Raw genomic sequence first — 18,258 nt, 5'->3', positions numbered from 1 at the left:
AGGTAAATCTCGTAACATAATGAACTGAGGAAAATAAAAACAACGGATAAAATCTTTTTTTAGAGACTAACAATGAACAAAATAAAATAATAATGGTCATTTGGTATGTTAAAGTAAACAGCGGGTGTAGTTACACTCCGGGCCCGTGGGGACGGTAATGAGCTGGAAACTCAACCGGCCAATAAAAAGAAGAAGCTGCGTTGCAGCTGGCCAATCAGCGTGCAGCAGTGCGAAGCAGGAAGCGGTTGAAAGCGAGCAGCACCTGCATGGAGAGGATATCTTAGTACTTATTCGTAATCGTTCTGACAGGTAAACACTTTTATTTACAGCGTGTCACAGTATCAGCTTCCGGTGTGACGTCAGCCTGTGAACGGTTTAGTCTGCAGTCTGTTAGCGGTTAACGGTGGTTAGTTAGATAGATAGATAGTTAGTTAGGTGGTGGTTAGTTAGTTATTGGGTTTTCAGGTAAGTGAAAGCTTATTTTCAGATCAGCTGTTAGTGAGACACGTGACCAGCTGAAACCTGCAGAGTGAACACCTGCAGCTGTGAATGTGAAGCTCAGTCTGAACCTTTGATCAGACTGGAACCTTTGGACCTGTGATACACCTGTGATACACCTGCGTGTCTGTCCTCAGGGCTGATGATGGACCCACCACACACAGACTTCTTCTACTGCTGCGGAGCCGCCACGGAGCTGCTCAGGTTTGGACCCTGCCCCCTAACCTCTGCGCACAAGGTGCTCTTCCTCATCATCCCAGGTGAGCCCCGCCCACATCCACAGCTCAGAAGCATCTGTTGTGTTTCATACTTCTGGAGGAAGCTGTGCTCAGGAGTTCCAACATCATGACATACCCTGTACTGAAGGAATACTGCAGTACAGCACAGTAATACTGTAGTACAGCTACAGTATTACTGTAGTACACAGCACAGTATTACTGTAGTACAGCTGCAGTATTACTGTAGTACAGATGCAGTATTACTGTAGTACACAGCACAGTATTACTGTAGTACAGCTGCAGTATTACTGTAGTACAGATGCAGTATTACTGTAGTACACAGCACAGTATTACTGTAGTACAGCTGTAGTATTACTGTAGTACACAGCACAGTATTACTGTAGTACACAGCACAGTATTACTGTAGTACAGATGCAGTATTACTGTAGTACACAGCACAGTATTACTGTAGTACACAGCACAGTATTACTGTAGTACAGATGCAGTATTACTGTAGTACAGATGCAGTATTACTGTAGTACACAGCACAGTATTACTGTAGTACAGATGCAGTATTACTGTAGTACACAGCACAGTATTACTGTAGTACAGATGCAGTATTACTGTAGTACAGATGCAGTATTACTGTACTACACAGCACAGTATTACTGTAGTACACAGCACAGTATTACTGTAGTACAGATGCAGTATTACTGTAGTACAGATGCAGTATTACTGTAGTACACAGCACAGTATTACTGTAGTACAGCTGCAGTATTACTGTAGTACACAGCACAGTATTACTGTAGTACAGCTGCAGTATTACTGTAGTACACAGCACAGTATTACTGTAGTACAGATGCAGTATTACTGTAGTACACAGCACAGTATTACTGTAGTACAGCTGCAGTATTACTGTAGTACACAGCCCAGTATTACTGTAGTACAGATGCAGTATTACTGTAGTACACAGCACAGTATTACTGTAGTACAGCTGCAGTATTACTGTAGTACAGCTGCAGTATTACTGTAGTACACAGCACAGTATTACTGTAGTACACAGCACAGTATTACTGTAGTACACAGCACAGTATTACTGTAGTACAGCTGCAGTATTACTGTAGTACACAGCACAGTATTACTGTAGTACACAGCACAGTATTACTGTAGTACAGATGCAGTATTACTGTAGTACACAGCACAGTATTACTGTAGTACAGCTGCAGTATTACTGTAGTACACAGCACAGTATTACTGTAGTACAGCTGCAGTATTACTGTAGTACACAGCACAGTATTACTGTAGTACAGCTGCAGTATTACTGTAGTACACAGCACAGTATTACTGTAGTACAGATGCAGTATTACTGTAGTACACAGCACAGTATTACTGTAGTACAGCTGCAGTATTACTGTAGTACACAGCCCAGTATTACTGTAGTACAGATGCAGTATTACTGTAGTACACAGCACAGTATTACTGTAGTACAGCTGCAGTATTACTGTAGTACAGCTGCAGTATTACTGTAGTACACAGCACAGTATTACTGTAGTACAGATGCAGTATTACTGTAGTACACAGCACAGTATTACTGTAGTACAGCTGCAGTATTACTGTAGTACAGCTGCAGTATTACTGTAGTACAGCTGCAGTATTACTGTAGTACACAGCACAGTATTACTGTAGTACAGATGCAGTATTACTGTAGTACACAGCACAGTATTACTGTAGTACAGCTGTAGTATTACTGTAGTACAGATGCAGTATTACTGTAGTACACAGCACAGTATTACTGTAGTACAGCTGCAGTATTACTGTAGTACAGATGCAGTATTACTGTAGTACACAGCACAGTATTACTGTAGTACAGCTGCAGTATTACTGTAGTACACAGCACAGTATTACTGTAGTACAGATGCAGTATTACTGTAGTACACAGCACAGTATTACTGTAGTACAGCTGCAGTATTACTGTAGTACAGATGCAGTATTACTGTAGTACACAGCACAGTATTACTGTAGTACAGCTGCAGTATTACTGTAGTACACAGCACAGTATTACTGTAGTACACAGCACAGTATTACTGTAGTACAGATGCAGTATTACTGTAGTACACAGCACAGTATTACTGTAGTACAGCTGCAGTATTACTGTAGTACACAGCACAGTATTACTGTAGTACACAGCACAGTAATACTGTAGTACAGCTACAGTATTACTGTAGTACACAGCACAGTATTACTGTAGTACAGCTGCAGTATTACTGTAGTACACAGCACAGTATTACTGTAGTACAGATGCAGTATTACTGTAGTACAGATGCAGTATTACTGTAGTACACAGCACAGTATTACTGTAGTACAGCTGCAGTATTACTGTAGTACACAGCACAGTATTACTGTAGTACACAGCACAGTATTACTGTAGTACAGATGCAGTATTACTGTAGTACACAGCACAGTATTACTGTAGTACACAGCACAGTATTACTGTAGTACAGATGCAGTATTACTGTACTACACAGCACAGTATTACTGTAGTACAGATGCAGTATTACTGTAGTACACAGCACAGCATTACTGTAGTACAGCTGCAGTATTACTGTAGTACAGATGCAGTATTACTGTAGTACAATGCAGTACTCTGATTTGGACCGTGACGTGCTCTGGATCAGGTTCGCGCCTCAGCTTTGGTTGCCGTGGTTACCACAGGCCTCGCTGACCTCGTGCTGTCTGTCACAGGTAACCCAGGTGTGGTGGGCTTCTACAGGACCTTCATGCAGACGCTCCACAGCAGGTGTGGCTACCAGCACCCGGTGTGGGCCGTAAGCCACGCCGGCCACTGCGCTCCTCCGGCCTCCATGGACATGATCGAAGGTACGCACGGCTGTGCTCGCAGCAGAGAGGAGCAGCTCGTTCGGGTGTTCTGACATCTCTATTCCTATTGCAGACGGCGCCTCGGCGGCGGAGGACGACGTGTTTGGTCTGGACGGGCAGGTCGAACACAAGCTGGCTTTCCTCAGGAATCACGTTCCCAGAGAAACCAGCCTGGTCCTGATCGGTCACTCCATCGGCTGCTACATCATTCTGGAGATGATGAAGAGAAATCCTGAGCGGAGGGTGAGTCATCGCAGTTCTCCGGTCTGAGGAGAAACCACAAATCAGCCTCGATCCACAAAAACAAACACACAGCTTACAGCAGCACCAACACGCCTCCACCCAAACAGTGAAGCATGCAGGGACAGTGGACGGTGGACGGAGGGAAGGCTCCAGAGCTCAGACATGACCGCGCCGAAGCGTGGTCGTCTCAGCCTGATCACATGATTAGCAGGACGGAGGCTCTGTGTGAGAACGAAACTAAAAACAAGCCAAATGAGTTTTTAATTATTGGGATCGTTTAATCCCGGAATGCGACGGCCGCTCTGAGGTTTCATTTCATCTGTCGTTCAGAAACTCTTTATGTTTTTATTGTTGTTTATTTCATCCGCTCACAGCGGGAGCGCCACATGTTTGATTTGGCAAACCATTCCTGATGCCTCCCAGAGGCATTTTCTCTCCTCCCGGGATCAAACGGTTTGTTAGCCTTTGTTAGGTGAATGCGTACCCGTAGAGCTGGGCGATATAAGATTTTTTCATATCACAATATGTTTTTTTCATTTCAGGCGATAACGATATATGTCACGATATAAGCCAAATTATAACGGCGCTGGCACGGCTGGCAGCCTTAACCCAATTTCCCTCGGGATGAATAAAGTATAATCAATCAAATAACTATATTTGTAAGATTGAAATGTGCCGTTGCTCACAAGTAAAATGTGAAATAATCTGCAGCTTGTTTTGATTTAAATATTTATTTCCCATAATAAGTTCAACAGGGTAGATGTACTTAAGGAACATGAGACTTCAGTTTCAGATAAATAAAGGCAAATATTGCAAACTACACAAAAGGCAGCCGCTAAAGCGTTTAAGTTTCAAAATAGAACAAACAAAACAAACTACTAAATTGTCAATTCCACTTAGAAACAAAATTTTAATTCTAAAAATAAATCTTAGTTTGTTTTACAGAAGAACAGACAAAATTGACTAACTAGCTTGTTGTACAGCTTAGCTTTTCAAACAGTGACTTTAGTCTGACAAAAGCCAAATGACGAATTAGCGCTTTCAGTCAGAGATTGAGCATGCACCGGTTTATTGTATTTCCAGACTTGCTTTCGGCACAATTTACAGTGCGCGCTACTCTGTTTTTTGTCAGACTTGAAATAGCCGAAATACCTTCACACTACGGAACTTCTATGGCCCTTCCGTTCGACAATCTCTCCGCATTGGAACCATCATCGTTTTCTCTTCGGTAACCTTCGCCCACGCTCTCGGTTGATTTTTCTCTAGTCGGCAAACTCATTTCCTTTATTACCTGGGCAGCCCGGCTGCAAAAACAAATACACATGTGCGGCTTGGCACTTGTGCTGTACGTAACAAGTCACGTGACGTGACGCTGCGGCTGTGATTGGTTCGGCTCTGCGCTACTTAATTTGGATTGGCTGTTCTTTTCTTCTTTTTTTTTTAAGAGGACAAGAGGGATGAGGCCTATCGCAATAGTTTAATTTTTCTATCGAGAAAAAGTTATTTCGCAATACATATCGTTATCGTTTTATCGCCCAGCTCTACGTACCCGCTACACCGCCGAGCGCTCTGTGGAGGTTTGTTGGAATCACAAACTCTGTCTTTGGAGCGCGTGACCAGCTCGGGTGGCGCCTGGCAAGTTCCCAACTGAGGGCTCTGAGCCCTCCCTTCACTTCCCTCCCATCACTTTTTCAGGAAACAGATTAAATGACATGAAAATCTCCCTGCCTCTAATCCGGGAGTTTCCACAGTTTGCAGCTTCCCGTCTCGGAGCTTTCTGTTGTCTGTCTGAATCCTTCTGTCTCCTCTCTGTTTTTAATGCAGGTCCTGAAGGCGCTGCTGCTGTTTCCCACCATCGAGCGCATGGCTCAGAGCCCTCAGGGGAAGGTCATGACCCCCGTGCTGTGTCACATGCGTTACGTGGTCTACCTGCCCCTCTTCCTGCTCTCGCTGCTGCCCGACAGGCTCAAAGTCAGTCTCATCAGACTGATGCTGGGGGGAATCCGCTCTCTGGACCTCACTGTGGTGCAGCCCACCCTGGGTCTGCTCAGTGGAGACTCTGCAGGTCGGCCATGCTTCGTTCTTCTGTGAGAATACAAACTCCTCCATATGCAGCGAGGGCAGATGCTTTTCAGACTGCAGACATTTGTCTTTGATAAGAAGCTTTTATGTGATAACACAGAGACAGAATTATGGAGAGAAACCCTGTCAGCACCAGAGGTGCCTGCAGAAAGGTGGGGGGGGGGGGGTTACATTTACAACATGCAGTGGCTGCATATTAATATACAGGGAGTGGAAGAGCTCAGTGCATGATGGGAATTCCCCCAGCAGGCTGGCAGCCGGCTCAGATTTAACAGCCGAGGTTTGAAATGTTGAGTTTGCAGCGAGAGCCGGACCAGCTTTAATCTCTGTGGTTTGTTTCCACGTGCAGCCAATGCCATGTACCTGGGTGGGCAGGAAATGAGGAAAGTTCTAAAAAGAGACGACACGACTATCGGGAAACATCTCGACAAGGTAAGAAAAGCCCCGCCTACAAGAGGAGCGAATGAAAATGAAAGCCAGATACCTGTGCAAGTGCTGCCGCCTTTTTATTAAAGACAGCACTGCCGGTCCTCCTGACTGCTCACGCTTCACTTACTGCTCTGTTCTGACGCCGCTCCCAGCGCTCCTGTCAGATGTTATGGCAGAGCTCGGCGTCGGCAGTCTGACTCTGAGGGTCAAAGGTCAAACCTGTTGTTCCCCTGGTGGCGCTCAGCCGATCGGCCCTCCGTGGTCGCAGGCTGCAGGCTGGCCATCAGCTCATGGAGCTCTGTTTTGATCACGCCCTCTAAAACCACGTTTCCCCTTTTCTCTCTAACAGTCTGTCTGTCTGTGCTTTCAGCTGATATTTTATTACGGAGCGACCGACCACTGGTGCCCGCTGCAGTATTATTACGACATCAAGCGGGACTTTCCTCTCGGCGACTTCAGGCTGTGTGAAAACGGCTTCCGTCACGCCTTCGTGCTGGACGCCGGACGAGAAGTCGCCGAAATGGTGTTTGAATGGATCCGTGAAGATTTACGGAGCCGAGTTCCCGGTGACCAAAACACTTCATTCAGTGCCTCAGCTGGACGTTTGTAACGAGACCACAGAGCCAAACCAGAGGTTCATGTTGTCTTTGTGTAATAAGATGTGCAGGCGTGGAAGCTGTACAAGTTTGTGCTCAGTGAAAACACTAAACACAGCATCAGCCTTCAGGGGCCACGTGCTTCCAGCTCTTATATCCTGTTAAATCATATAAAAATGTACAACGATGGCATGAGGGCGCTGATCATAGAGACCAAACATTTATTAAAGTTTATAAAATTTACAGTGAAATTTCAAAGAAGTCCAGATGAAGCCCCAGATGTGAGGAACAGTATTTTAATGCATGTGAAATAACTGCTGTAATATTAACTGTTGTTTATCATTTTGGGAATAAATGAAAACTTAATTTATTAAACACAGATTACAACAGGCCGTGTTACTGCTTTAGGTCTGAAGATAAAGTTAATCCCACTTCAGGCTCCTGTAAGTGTGTCGCAGCATGAAGCAGTGAAAGCCTCGCTCTGTGTTCTCGGAGCAGACTTTATTTCTCTTTTCTATCTTTCTGATTTCCCCGCTGGTCGACCTCGATGGGTCCTCGATACCTCCCAGCTTAAAAATCTTGGAAAAGTTCCCGAGCACCAGTATCTACGGGCCACTTTTACAGGTGTGCGTACAGCCGGTGGAAAAGTGCTCAGAGCTGATGATGAAGATGAAGCTCTCACCGAGTCTCACTGCACGAATCCTGACAGGTCGTTCCAGAGTGAGCACATGAAGGCGTGCGCTCATCACCGTGCAGATAGCTGTGACTGCACGTCCTTTACAGTGAAGATCACGTGATGTTAATGCAGCTGCAACTGAACACCGGTCGGTATGAATAAAAACACAAACTGAAGCAGTTACATCAAAACCATTTATTAATTTCTCAGTCAGTAAAAAGTGGCTGTGTGAGGGCAGGTTCATGGTTATAGGTGCTGAGTTCAGTAAACTAACAATAAACACAAACTAATATTCCAGATGTGGTGTCAGATGCAATGAGGTGACGGGCATCTGTGAGACTAAATCTTTGCTTCTTGGTTCATGCTGAGAAAAATCTGAATGCAGGAAGTGAGAGTTACAAATATGCAAATTGAGCAGAAATAACTGGTTAACACGACTTCAGATGGCGAAGCATCGTCATCTATCAGAGGCGTATTTTCAGCTTGTTCTGCCGTGATTGGCCACAAAGACCAGAGCAAACACACAAACATTGCAGGTGTCGCTCTAAGACCAGTACACGAGCTGAGGCCTGTGTGTGTGCGTGTGCTACCGGCACCCACAGCTCTCCACCACCATGTTCTCGTACTGCTTGTAGACCACGCTGCCGGCTGAGTCGATGTAGAGGATGCTGATGGGGCTGAGACTGGAGGGGACGCAGCAGCTGGGTGGGCTGAGATCAGGGTCCATGGAGTTCATCAGGGTCTGGATGACAGCGTGGTTGGTGGGCTCCAGGTGGGCGCGCAGCGGGAAGTCGCACACGCCGTCGCAGCGGCGCGCCTCATAGTCCAAAGGGGCGATGATCCAGTCGTCCCAGCCCAGGTCTCTGAAGTTCACGTGCAGCGGTTTCCGGCTGCAGCGGCTCCTCCTGCCTCCTCTCGCTGCCCCACCGAAGGACCGTTTGGATAGAGCTCTCTGTCGACGCCGGCGGTTCTTCTTTACGTGTTTTGGAATAAGTTTCGGAGGCTTCGGGAGGCTAAATCCACCACCCTCGCTCTTCATCCTGTGCGTTACCTCTCCAAAAAGACTGTCGGCAGTGTCGGTATGCCAGAAAGCCACCAGCAAAGCTTTCTCCTGGGTTGGGCGAGGGGTGCGACCCAGCCCCAGGACCAGCGGGTCAGCCACCTTGTTGGTCAGTTCAGAGAAGGCCAGGAGCTGGAAGCAGGCCTGTGGTGGCTCCGAAGGATTCCTCAGATGGGCCTTCATGCCAGACCACACGTCAAACACCTCCCACCTGGGAAGACCACCACCCAAAACCTCAACAGTTTTGGAGTCCAGCAGCTGTCTCTCCGAAGAGCAGGAGTACAGGCGGATGTCGTAAAGGTTTCCTCCGCTTGTTAGGGCGGGTCGAAGGTCTGCCGGAGGCTTCCTGAGGATTCTCAGCTCAGCCTCCACCAGCTCTTCCATCCTGGCCAGGCTGGACAAGTCGAAGATGTAACGCTGGCCGCTCTGCCATGATGGAGGATCTGTGGATAAGGAGGAAAGTAAAGGTAGAACACGCAGCATTTAACTTTATGTGCAGGTCTGAAACTTAACCCAACACTGGTATTTGGCCACATGTGGGACTCAAGCCTCAGTCTCTAATACAGCTCTTCATATGATGTCACCTCTAAGTCTTTATGGCATTCATCAAAGTCAGTGAGAAACATCATAAAGGGAACTGGGTGATGTTAAACAGGAATGATATTTACAAATGTCATTCCTGTTGTTAAACCCGTTTAACAAAAACAGGAAGTTAAGAAAGAAATGCACTAAGATGCTGCTGAAATGATAAAGCTGCTGTGTTGGTGTATGTGGATTCATTCATGGATTTCATATCTATTAAAAGTTTTTCAGGCTGATTTAGGGGAGGATTTAGATAATGTGCGATAAATTATCAGATTTTCAGGAGCGGGACCACGCCTCCAAACACGCCCCTTCTGGCTCTTATCTATATGTGACCGACACCCCCCCCGTTCTAGAAGCTGTTCGTTCTTGTTTTTGTGTCCTGCCCTCCCTCCCTCCCCTTTTTAATCCTTTCACTTCTTCACTTCTCATTGGTTCATGGGGATCTGCCAGGCCCGGGAGCCGCCGCCAGTCCCCTCCGAGGCTTTAGCAATAATAATAATAATAATAATGATATTAAACTTTATTTATAAAGCACACTTAAAACCAAGGGTATGCCAAGGTGCTTAACAAGTAACATAGGGAATAAAAGGAAGATAATAGAAATAGGACCAAAGCAAGTACTAGGTATGCAAGCAGGTAGCTGTCACTGATACAGAGGAGAAGCAGCAGATACAGAACAAACAAGGAATTAAATGAGCATAAAAGTGCATAATGTAAAATCATGAGTGAAATGTTAACTAGAAGGAAAGGCAAGCTTGAATAAGTGGGTCTTTAGTCGTGATTTAAACACTGCCATAGAATGAGAAAGCAAAGCAGAGCTTTCCCCAAACCACAGCTCAGTTCATGTCTAAGCCGTTCACCTTTGTCTTCTGAAACGCTGTCAAACCCAAACTGAGGACGAGAGCTCAGCGAGTGAATAGCAATGAAAACTGTAAACCTGGAGATGAGACCTTCTGATGGTCACAACATAGTAAAAATAAATAATCACTTCTGCTAACTTTAAATTCTTTACTAACTTTAAAAATCAGTGATACATTTAGTAATCTGTGTCAACAATGGAAATATGGTTGTTTAAAACTGAATAACACCAAATATAGATGTAATTAAACTAAAACATTCAGTTTTTTAGGCAGGATTTTGAGGGAAAGTGAATTAAATGGGTGTCAAACCTCGTCCTTGGTCCACAAAACTTGTAACTGTGTTAGCAGCTCCTGCTCCGTCTGAAACATCAAAGTCTCTGCTTTGAGGTTTGGACAGCGTTTGGTATAAAAACACCATGTAGTCATGGAGGACCACCGAGCCGTTAACTGACCGATCTCTCCTCATCATGCTCGTGGTCGCGCCCCACGGCGAACTGGACTGCAATGCTCCGGTCCACTCTATCCCGACCCAGAAAGCAAAGCAGAGCTGGAACAACACGGGTCGGTCCATCTGAGGTGCTGTCCTCAAGTTAAATGAAGAGCTTCAGGTGGGGGTGAGACTGAGAAAAATTTCATTCAGAGGATCATCTTCATGTAGATCGTCTGTGTACCTGCATGCAGGTGTACAGGTAGACAGTGCCCCCTGCCAGCTTTGTAGATTAATAGACACGTGTCACATTAAAGGAAAAATGACTACAAGGTGTTTTAAAAAATGAAGTTCCATTTTATGCCTCAAAACCAGCTTCAGTGCTCCCGGCATTGATTGTCTAACACTCAGCTGGATCTAAGCATTTCAGAAGATAACCCCTCCTTTGGTTTAACGTGTAACTCGAACCTACAGCCATGCAGAGCCACCAACGCCTTCACTGTGAGCATCAGAATCAGACTTTTTCCTAATTTATAAAGAATGCATTCTGAATGTTTGACTCCTAGGTTTTGTTGATCAACACAGACTCACTTTGGAATGTAGTTTTTATACATTATATCTTATTAACCCTGCCTCAATAAAATGTACTCGTCATATGTACAGTAATTACAAATATTTCACAATTTAAAATTATTATTTTAAATTGTTATTTTATTATTATTATTTCTAACTTTCATGAAACAACACAAAACATGAAACATTACAAAATATATCTTTGCATGAATATACTGCTCAAAAACAAAGAAAATAAAAACGTTGTATCAAGTCAGATAAGCTCCTGGATCAGAATCAGTATACTTTATTAATCCCTGAAAAAATTATGTGGTTACAATCGCTCCAGGATGATAAGGACAATAACAGACAGAACTAAATTAAATGTCTTGATGCATTCTCAATCATCCAGGTAAGTAAATCTCCAAAAGTTGATTTTATTCATCCAGACATAGCGTTTTCAGAGGGAGAAATGTTTCGTCACTCATCCAACTGACTTCTTCAGTCTCAGCTGACTGCAGGTTTCCCCAATCTTATAAACAGGATATTGGCATAATGACTGGAACCAGCCCACTGAAGGAACAATGGGCTGGTTTCAGGCACCATCAGTGATGTAAATGCTGGGAGTGGTGCATGGGAAGTTGTCAGGTATTAAGAGTTCTCTGCAACATTAACACAATATGGGATTCAAATCCTGCATTGAGTGAAGCAAAGTATTGACACTTGGTCAATGCATACATTTCACTGAAGAAATAAATGGGCGGGATTTCTAAATGATCCACCAATCACGTGAGTAATCCCACAGTTCAAACCCATTTAGTTTTTGCATCACCCAACATTTGACAGTGCTGTGATGCGAGTGTTGATTCATACCCAGCTGAAAAGCTGAAACTCACTGGTTATTCTTGTGCAGAGGCAATTTCATAGTCTATGAAGTTCTACTGAGACGTGATTATTGCTGGTTGAAAACTTTAACCAATTCCCGCCTTGATGACTTGAAACACAGTCAGCTATGGCAATTTTTGCAAGTCTCTCAGGAGACTTTGTAGTTTGTTTCAATGGTAATTTCTGGTGTTGTCAATTTAATCGAGGGAAGTTGTCAGGTATTAAGAGGTCTTGGCAACATTAACACAATATGGGATTCAAATCCTGCATTGAGTGAAGCAAAGTATTGACACTTGGTCAATGCATACATTTCACTGAAGAAATAAATGGGCGGGATTTCTAAATGATCCACCAATCACGTGAGTAATCCTCCAGTTCAAACCCAAGTTCTTGCATCACCCAACATTTGACAGTGCACCATCAGTGATGTGAGTGTTGATTCATACCCAGCTGAAAAGCTGAAACTCACTGGTTATTCTTGTGCAGAGGCAATTTCGTAGTCTATGAAGTTTTACTGAGACGTGATTATTGCTGGTTGAAAACTTTAACCAATTCCCGCCTTAATGACTTGAAACACAGTCAGCTATGGCAATTTTTGCTAGTCTCTCAGGAGACTTTGTAGTTTGTTTCAATGGTAATTTCTGGCATTGGCAATTTATGATATCTAGCCGTCATTTTTATTGAGAGAAGTTGTCAGGTATTATGAAACCCAGTTCAAACCCATTTAGTTCTTGCATCACCCAACATTTGACAGTGCTGTGATGCGAGTGTTGATTCATACCCAGCTGAAAAGCTGAAACTCACTGGTTATTCTTGTGCAGAGGCAATTTCATAGTCTATGACGTTCTACTGAGACGTGATTATTGCTGGTTGAAAACTTTAACCAATTCCCGCCTTGATGACTTGAAACACAGTCAGCTATGGCAATTTTTGCTAGTCTCTCAGGAGACTTTGTAGTTTGTTTCATTGGTAATTTCTGGCGTTGTCAATTTAATCGAGGGAAGTTGTCAGGTATTAAGAGTTCTTGGCAACATTAACACAATATGGGATTCAAATCCTGCATTGAGTGAAGCAAAGTATTGACACTTTGCACTTGGTCAATGCATACATTTCACTGAACCAATAAATGGGCGGGATTCTCAAATGATCAACCAATCACGTGAGTAATCCTCCAGTTCAAACCCAAGTTCTTGCATCACCCAACATTTGACAGTGCACCATCAGTGATGTGAGTGTTGATTCATACCCAGCTGAAAAGCTGAAACTCACTGGTTATTCTTGTGCAGAGGCAATTTCGTAGTCTATGAAGTTTTACTGAGACGTGATTATTGCTGGTTGAAAACTTTAACCAATTCCCGCCTTAATGACTTGAAACACAGTCAGCTATGGCAATTTTTGCTAGTCTCTCAGGAGACTTTGTAGTTTGTTTCAATGGTAATTTCTGGCATTGGCAATTTATGATATCTAGCCGTCATTTTTATTGAGAGAAGTTGTCAGGTATTATGAAACCCAGTTCAAACCCATTTAGTTTTTGCATCACCCAACATTTGACAGTGCTGTGATGCGAGTGTTGATTCATACCCAGCTGAAAAGCTGAAACTCACTGGTTATTCTTGTGCAGAGGCAATTTCATAGTCTATGACGTTTTACTGAGACGTGATTATTGCTGGTTGAAAACTTTAACCAATTCCCGCCTTGATGACTTGAAACACAGTCAGCTATGGCAATTTTTGCTAGTCTCTCAGGAGACTTTGTAGTTTGTTTCAATGGTAATTTCTGGTGTTGTCAATTTAATCGAGGGAAGTTGTCAAGTATTAAGAGTTCTTGGCAACATTAACACAATATGGGATTCAAATCCTGCATTGAGTGAAGCAAAGTATTGACACTTTGCACTTGGTCAATGCATACATTTCACTGAACCAATAAATGGGCGGGATTTCTCAAATGATCCACCAATCACGTGAGTAATCCCCCAGTTCAAACCCAAGTTCTTGCATCACCCAACATTTGACAGTGCACCATCAGTGATGTGAGTGTTGATTCATACCCAGCTAAAAAGCTGAAACTCACTGGTTATTCTTGTGCAGAGGCAATTTCGTAGTCTATGAAGTTCTACTGAGACGTGATTATTGCTGGTTGAAAACTTTAACCAATTCCCGCCTTGATGACTTGAAACACAGTCAGCTATGGCAATTTTTGCTAGTCTCTCAGGAGACTTTGTAGTTTGTTTCAATGGTAATTTCTGGCATTGGCAATTTATGATATCTGGCCGTCATTTTTATTGAGAGAAGTTGTCAGGTATTATGAAACCCAGTTCAAACCCATTTAGTTTTTGCATCACCCAACATTTGACAGTGCTGTGATGCGAGTGTTGATTCATACCCAGCTGAAAAGCTGAAACTCACTGGTTATTCTTGTGCAGAGGCAATTTCATAGTCTATGAAGTTCTACTGAGACGTGATTATTGCTGGTTGAAAACTTTAACCAATTCCCGCCTTGATGACTTGAAACACAGTCAGCTATGGCAATTTTTGCTAGTCTCTCAGAAAACTTTGTAGTTTGTTTCAATGGTAATTTCTGGTGTTGTCAATTTAATCGAGGGAAGTTGTCAGGTATTAAGAGTTCTTGGCAACATTAACACAATATGGGATTCAAATCCTGCATTGAGTGAAGCAAAGTATTGACACTTTGCACTTTGTCAATGCATACATTTCACTGAACCAATAAATGGGCGGGATTTCTCAAATGATCAACCAATCACGTGAGTAATCCTCCAGTTCAAACCCAAGTTCTTGCATCACCCAACATTTGACAGTGCACCATCAGTGATGTGAGTGTTGATTCATACCCAGCTGAAAAGCTGAAACTCACTGGTTATTCTTGTGCAGAGGCAATTTCATAGTCTATGAAGTTCTACTGAGACGTGATTATTGCTGGTTGAAAACTTTAACCAATTCCCGCCTTGATGACTTGAAACACAGTCAGCTATGGCAATTTTTGCTAGTCTCTCAGGAGACTTTGTAGTTTGTTTCAATGGTAATTTCTGGCATTGGCAATTTATGATATCTGGTTGTCATTTTTATTGAGGGAAGTTGTCAGGTATTAAGAGTTCTTTGCAACATTAACACAATATGGGATTCAAATCCTGCATTGAGTGAAGCAAAGTATTGACACTTGGTCAATGCATACATTTCACTGAAGAAATAAATGGGCGGGATTTCTAAATGATCCACCAATCACGTGAGTAATCCCCCAGTTCAAACCCATTTAGTTTTTGCATCACCCAACATTTGACAGTGCTGTGATGCGAGTGTTGATTCATACCCAGCTGAAAAGCTGAAACTCACTGGTTATTCTTGTGCAGAGGCAATTTCATAGTCTATGACGTTCTACTGAGACGTGATTATTGCTGGTTGAAAACTTTAACCAATTCCCGAATTGATGACTTGAAACACAGTCAGCTATGGCAATTTTTGCTAGTCTCTCAGGAGACTTTGTAGTTTGTTTCAATGGTAATTTCTGGCGTTGTCAATTTAATCGAGGGAAGTTGTCAGGTATTAAGAGGTCTTGGCAACATTAACACAATATGGGATTCAAATCCTGCATTGAGTGAAGCAAAGTATTGACACTTTGCACTTGGTCAATGCATACATTTCACTGAACCAATAAATGGGCGGGATTCTCAAATGATCAACCAATCACGTGAGTAATCCTCCAGTTCAAACCCAAGTTCTTGCATCACCCAACATTTGACAGTGCACCATCAGTGATGTGAGTGTTGATTCATACCCAGCTAAAAAGCTGAAACTCACTGGTTATTCTTGTGCAGAGGCAATTTCGTAGTCTATGAAGTTCTACTGAGACGTGATTATTGCTGGTTGAAAACTTTAACCAATTCCCGCCTTGATGACTTGAAACACAGTCAGCTATGGCAATTTTTGCTAGTCTCTCAGGAGACTTTGTAGTTTGTTTCAATGGTAATTTCTGGCATTGGCAATTTATGATATCTGGCCGTCATTTTTATTGAGAGAAGTTGTCAGGTATTATGAAACCCAGTTCAAACCCATTTAGTTTTTGCATCACCCAACATTTGACAGTGCTGTGATGCGAGTGTTGATTCATACCCAGCTGAAAAGCTGAAACTCACTGGTTATTCTTGTGCAGAGGCAATTTCATAGTCTATGAAGTTCTACTGAGACGTGATTATTGCTGGTTGAAAACTTTAACCAATTCCCGAATTGATGACTTGAAACACAGTCAGCTATGGCAATTTTTGCAAGTCTGTCAGGAGACTTTGTAGTTTATTTCAATGGTAATTTCTGGCATTGGCAATTTATGATATCTGGTTGTCATTTTTATTGAGGGAAGTTGTCAGGTATTAAGAGTTCTTTGCAACATTAACACAATATGGGATTCAAATCCTGCATTGAGTGAAGCAAAGTATTGACACTTGGTCAATGCATACATTTCACTGAAGAAATAAATGGGCGGGATTTCTAAATGATCCACCAATCACGTGAGTAATCCCCCAGTTCAAACCCATTTAGTTTTTGCATCACCCAACATTTGACAGTGCTGTGATGCGAGTGTTGATTCATACCCAGCTGAAAAGCTGAAACTCACTGGTTATTCTTGTGCAGAGGCAATTTCATAGTCTATGACGTTGTACTGAGACGTGATTATTGCTGGTTGAAAACTTTAACCAATTCCCGCCTTGATGACTTGAAACACAGTCAGCTATGGCAATTTTTGCTAGTCTCTCAGGAGACTTTGTAGTTTGTTTCAATGGTAATTTCTGGCGTTGTCAATTTAATCGAGGGAAGTTGTCAGGTATTAAGAGGTCTTGGCAACATTAACACAATATGGGATTCAAATCCTGCATTGAGTGAAGCAAAGTATTGACACTTTGCACTTGGTCAATGCATACATTTCACTGAACCAATAAATGGGCGGGATTTCTCAAATGATCAACCAATCACGTGAGTAATCCTCCAGTTAAAACCCAAGTTCTTGCATCACCCAACATTTGACAGTGCACCATCAGTGATGTGAGTGTTGATTCATACCCAGCTAAAAAGCTGAAACTCACTGGTTATTCTTGTGCAGAGGCAATTTCATAGTCTATGAAGTTCTACTGAGACGTGATTATTGCTGGTTGAAAACTTTAACCAATTCCCGCCTTGATGACTTGAAACACAGTCAGCTATGGCAATTTTTGCAAGTCTGTCAGGAGACTTTGTAGTTTATTTCAATGGTAATTTCTGGCATTGGCAATTTATGATATCTGGTTGTCATTTTTATTGAGGGAAGTTGTCAGGTATTAAGAGTTCTTTGCAACATTAACACAATATGGGATTCAAATCCTGCATTGAGTGAAGCAAAGTATTGACACTTGGTCAATGCATACATTTCACTGAAGAAATAAATGGGCGGGATTTCTAAATGATCCACCAATCACGTGAGTAATCCCCCAGTTCAAACCCATTTAGTTTTTGCATCACCCAACATTTGACAGTGCTGTGATGCGAGTGTTGATTCATACCCAGCTGAAAAGCTGAAACTCACTGGTTATTCTTGTGCAGAGGCAATTTCATAGTCTATGACGTTCTACTGAGACGTGATTATTGCTGGTTGAAAACTTTAACCAATTCCCGAATTGATGACTTGAAACACAGTCAGCTATGGCAATTTTTGCTAGTCTCTCAGGAGACTTTGTAGTTTGTTTCAATGGTAATTTCTGGCGTTGTCAATTTAATCGAGGGAAGTTGTCAGGTATTAAGAGGTCTTGGCAACATTAACACAATATGGGATTCAAATCCTGCATTGAGTGAAGCAAAGTATTGACACTTTGCACTTGGTCAATGCATACATTTCACTGAACCAATAAATGGGCGGGATTCTCAAATGATCAACCAATCACGTGAGTAATCCTCCAGTTCAAACCCAAGTTCTTGCATCACCCAACATTTGACAGTGCACCATCAGTGATGTGAGTGTTGATTCATACCCAGCTAAAAAGCTGAAACTCACTGGTTATTCTTGTGCAGAGGCAATTTCGTAGTCTATGAAGTTCTACTGAGATGTGATTATTGCTGGTTGAAAACTTTAACCAATTCCCGCCTTGATGACTTGAAACACAGTCAGCTATGGCAATTTTTGCTAGTCTCTCAGGAGACTTTGTAGTTTGTTTCAATGGTAATATCTGGCATTGGCAATTTATGATATCTAGCCGTCATTTTTATTGAGAGAAGTTGTCAGGTATTATGAAAC

General features: G+C 42.9%; 2 protein-coding genes and 15 non-coding genes across 18 annotated transcripts; 16 read left to right on the top strand and 1 right to left on the bottom strand.

The window, feature by feature from the left end:
• Positions 1–217: 217 nt before the first annotated feature.
• On the top strand, positions 218–7,310 carry ldah (lipid droplet associated hydrolase). 2 transcript variants are annotated; one of them, XM_063496846.1, is made up of 7 exons: positions 218–309; positions 636–758; positions 3,459–3,593; positions 3,667–3,836; positions 5,661–5,901; positions 6,268–6,350; positions 6,718–7,309. In XM_063496846.1, exons 2-7 carry the CDS (start codon positions 641–643, stop codon positions 6,955–6,957), a joined length of 987 nt encoding a protein of 328 aa, XP_063352916.1. In that variant the 5' UTR covers positions 218–309; positions 636–640; the 3' UTR covers positions 6,958–7,309. The 2 variants fall into 2 exon arrangements, with proteins under 2 accessions (XP_063352916.1, XP_063352917.1); XM_063496847.1 differs by lacking the exon at positions 218–309 and adding an exon at positions 359–465 and having other exon boundaries at positions 6,718–7,310.
• Positions 7,311–8,205: 895 nt separating this feature from the next.
• Positions 8,206–10,695, bottom strand: gdf7 (growth differentiation factor 7). Its single transcript, XM_063497795.1, has 2 exons — positions 10,434–10,695; positions 8,206–9,122 (listed from the first exon to the last, which is right to left on the bottom strand). The coding sequence occupies exons 1-2, from the start codon at positions 10,693–10,695 to the stop codon at positions 8,206–8,208; spliced, it is 1,179 nt and encodes a 392-aa protein (XP_063353865.1).
• Positions 10,696–12,004: 1,309 nt separating this feature from the next.
• On the top strand, positions 12,005–12,144 carry LOC134646467 (U4 spliceosomal RNA). The gene has a single exon (XR_010096709.1). It is a non-coding gene; the product is annotated as a U4 spliceosomal RNA (small nuclear RNA).
• A 318-nt stretch (positions 12,145–12,462) lies between these two features.
• Positions 12,463–12,602, top strand: LOC134646508 (U4 spliceosomal RNA). The gene has a single exon (XR_010096746.1). It is a non-coding gene; the product is annotated as a U4 spliceosomal RNA (small nuclear RNA).
• Positions 12,603–12,797: 195 nt separating this feature from the next.
• LOC134646437 (U4 spliceosomal RNA) lies at positions 12,798–12,937 on the top strand. Its single transcript, XR_010096680.1, has one exon. It is a non-coding gene; the product is annotated as a U4 spliceosomal RNA (small nuclear RNA).
• A 325-nt stretch (positions 12,938–13,262) lies between these two features.
• On the top strand, positions 13,263–13,402 carry LOC134646507 (U4 spliceosomal RNA). Its single transcript, XR_010096745.1, has one exon. It is a non-coding gene; the product is annotated as a U4 spliceosomal RNA (small nuclear RNA).
• A 195-nt stretch (positions 13,403–13,597) lies between these two features.
• Positions 13,598–13,737, top strand: LOC134646497 (U4 spliceosomal RNA). Its single transcript, XR_010096736.1, has one exon. It is a non-coding gene; the product is annotated as a U4 spliceosomal RNA (small nuclear RNA).
• A 326-nt stretch (positions 13,738–14,063) lies between these two features.
• Positions 14,064–14,203, top strand: LOC134646480 (U4 spliceosomal RNA). The gene has a single exon (XR_010096720.1). It is a non-coding gene; the product is annotated as a U4 spliceosomal RNA (small nuclear RNA).
• Positions 14,204–14,398: 195 nt separating this feature from the next.
• On the top strand, positions 14,399–14,538 carry LOC134646445 (U4 spliceosomal RNA). The gene has a single exon (XR_010096688.1). It is a non-coding gene; the product is annotated as a U4 spliceosomal RNA (small nuclear RNA).
• Positions 14,539–14,864: 326 nt separating this feature from the next.
• LOC134646471 (U4 spliceosomal RNA) lies at positions 14,865–15,004 on the top strand. Its single transcript, XR_010096713.1, has one exon. It is a non-coding gene; the product is annotated as a U4 spliceosomal RNA (small nuclear RNA).
• Positions 15,005–15,340: 336 nt separating this feature from the next.
• LOC134646452 (U4 spliceosomal RNA) lies at positions 15,341–15,480 on the top strand. The gene has a single exon (XR_010096695.1). It is a non-coding gene; the product is annotated as a U4 spliceosomal RNA (small nuclear RNA).
• A 325-nt stretch (positions 15,481–15,805) lies between these two features.
• On the top strand, positions 15,806–15,945 carry LOC134646488 (U4 spliceosomal RNA). The gene has a single exon (XR_010096728.1). It is a non-coding gene; the product is annotated as a U4 spliceosomal RNA (small nuclear RNA).
• Positions 15,946–16,140: 195 nt separating this feature from the next.
• LOC134646446 (U4 spliceosomal RNA) lies at positions 16,141–16,280 on the top strand. Its single transcript, XR_010096689.1, has one exon. It is a non-coding gene; the product is annotated as a U4 spliceosomal RNA (small nuclear RNA).
• A 336-nt stretch (positions 16,281–16,616) lies between these two features.
• On the top strand, positions 16,617–16,756 carry LOC134646438 (U4 spliceosomal RNA). Its single transcript, XR_010096681.1, has one exon. It is a non-coding gene; the product is annotated as a U4 spliceosomal RNA (small nuclear RNA).
• A 326-nt stretch (positions 16,757–17,082) lies between these two features.
• LOC134646493 (U4 spliceosomal RNA) lies at positions 17,083–17,222 on the top strand. The gene has a single exon (XR_010096732.1). It is a non-coding gene; the product is annotated as a U4 spliceosomal RNA (small nuclear RNA).
• A 336-nt stretch (positions 17,223–17,558) lies between these two features.
• On the top strand, positions 17,559–17,698 carry LOC134646451 (U4 spliceosomal RNA). Its single transcript, XR_010096694.1, has one exon. It is a non-coding gene; the product is annotated as a U4 spliceosomal RNA (small nuclear RNA).
• Positions 17,699–18,023: 325 nt separating this feature from the next.
• LOC134646509 (U4 spliceosomal RNA) lies at positions 18,024–18,163 on the top strand. Its single transcript, XR_010096747.1, has one exon. It is a non-coding gene; the product is annotated as a U4 spliceosomal RNA (small nuclear RNA).
• The last annotated feature ends 95 nt before the right edge of the window (positions 18,164–18,258 follow it).

The sequence above is a fragment of the Pelmatolapia mariae genome, linkage group LG16_19 (assembly GCF_036321145.2).
Source record: "Pelmatolapia mariae isolate MD_Pm_ZW linkage group LG16_19, Pm_UMD_F_2, whole genome shotgun sequence".
Classification (NCBI taxonomy): domain Eukaryota; kingdom Metazoa; phylum Chordata; class Actinopteri; order Cichliformes; family Cichlidae; genus Pelmatolapia; species Pelmatolapia mariae.
Note: the sequence above shows the minus strand (reverse complement) of the source record. Positions and strands in the feature narration are given on the sequence as shown.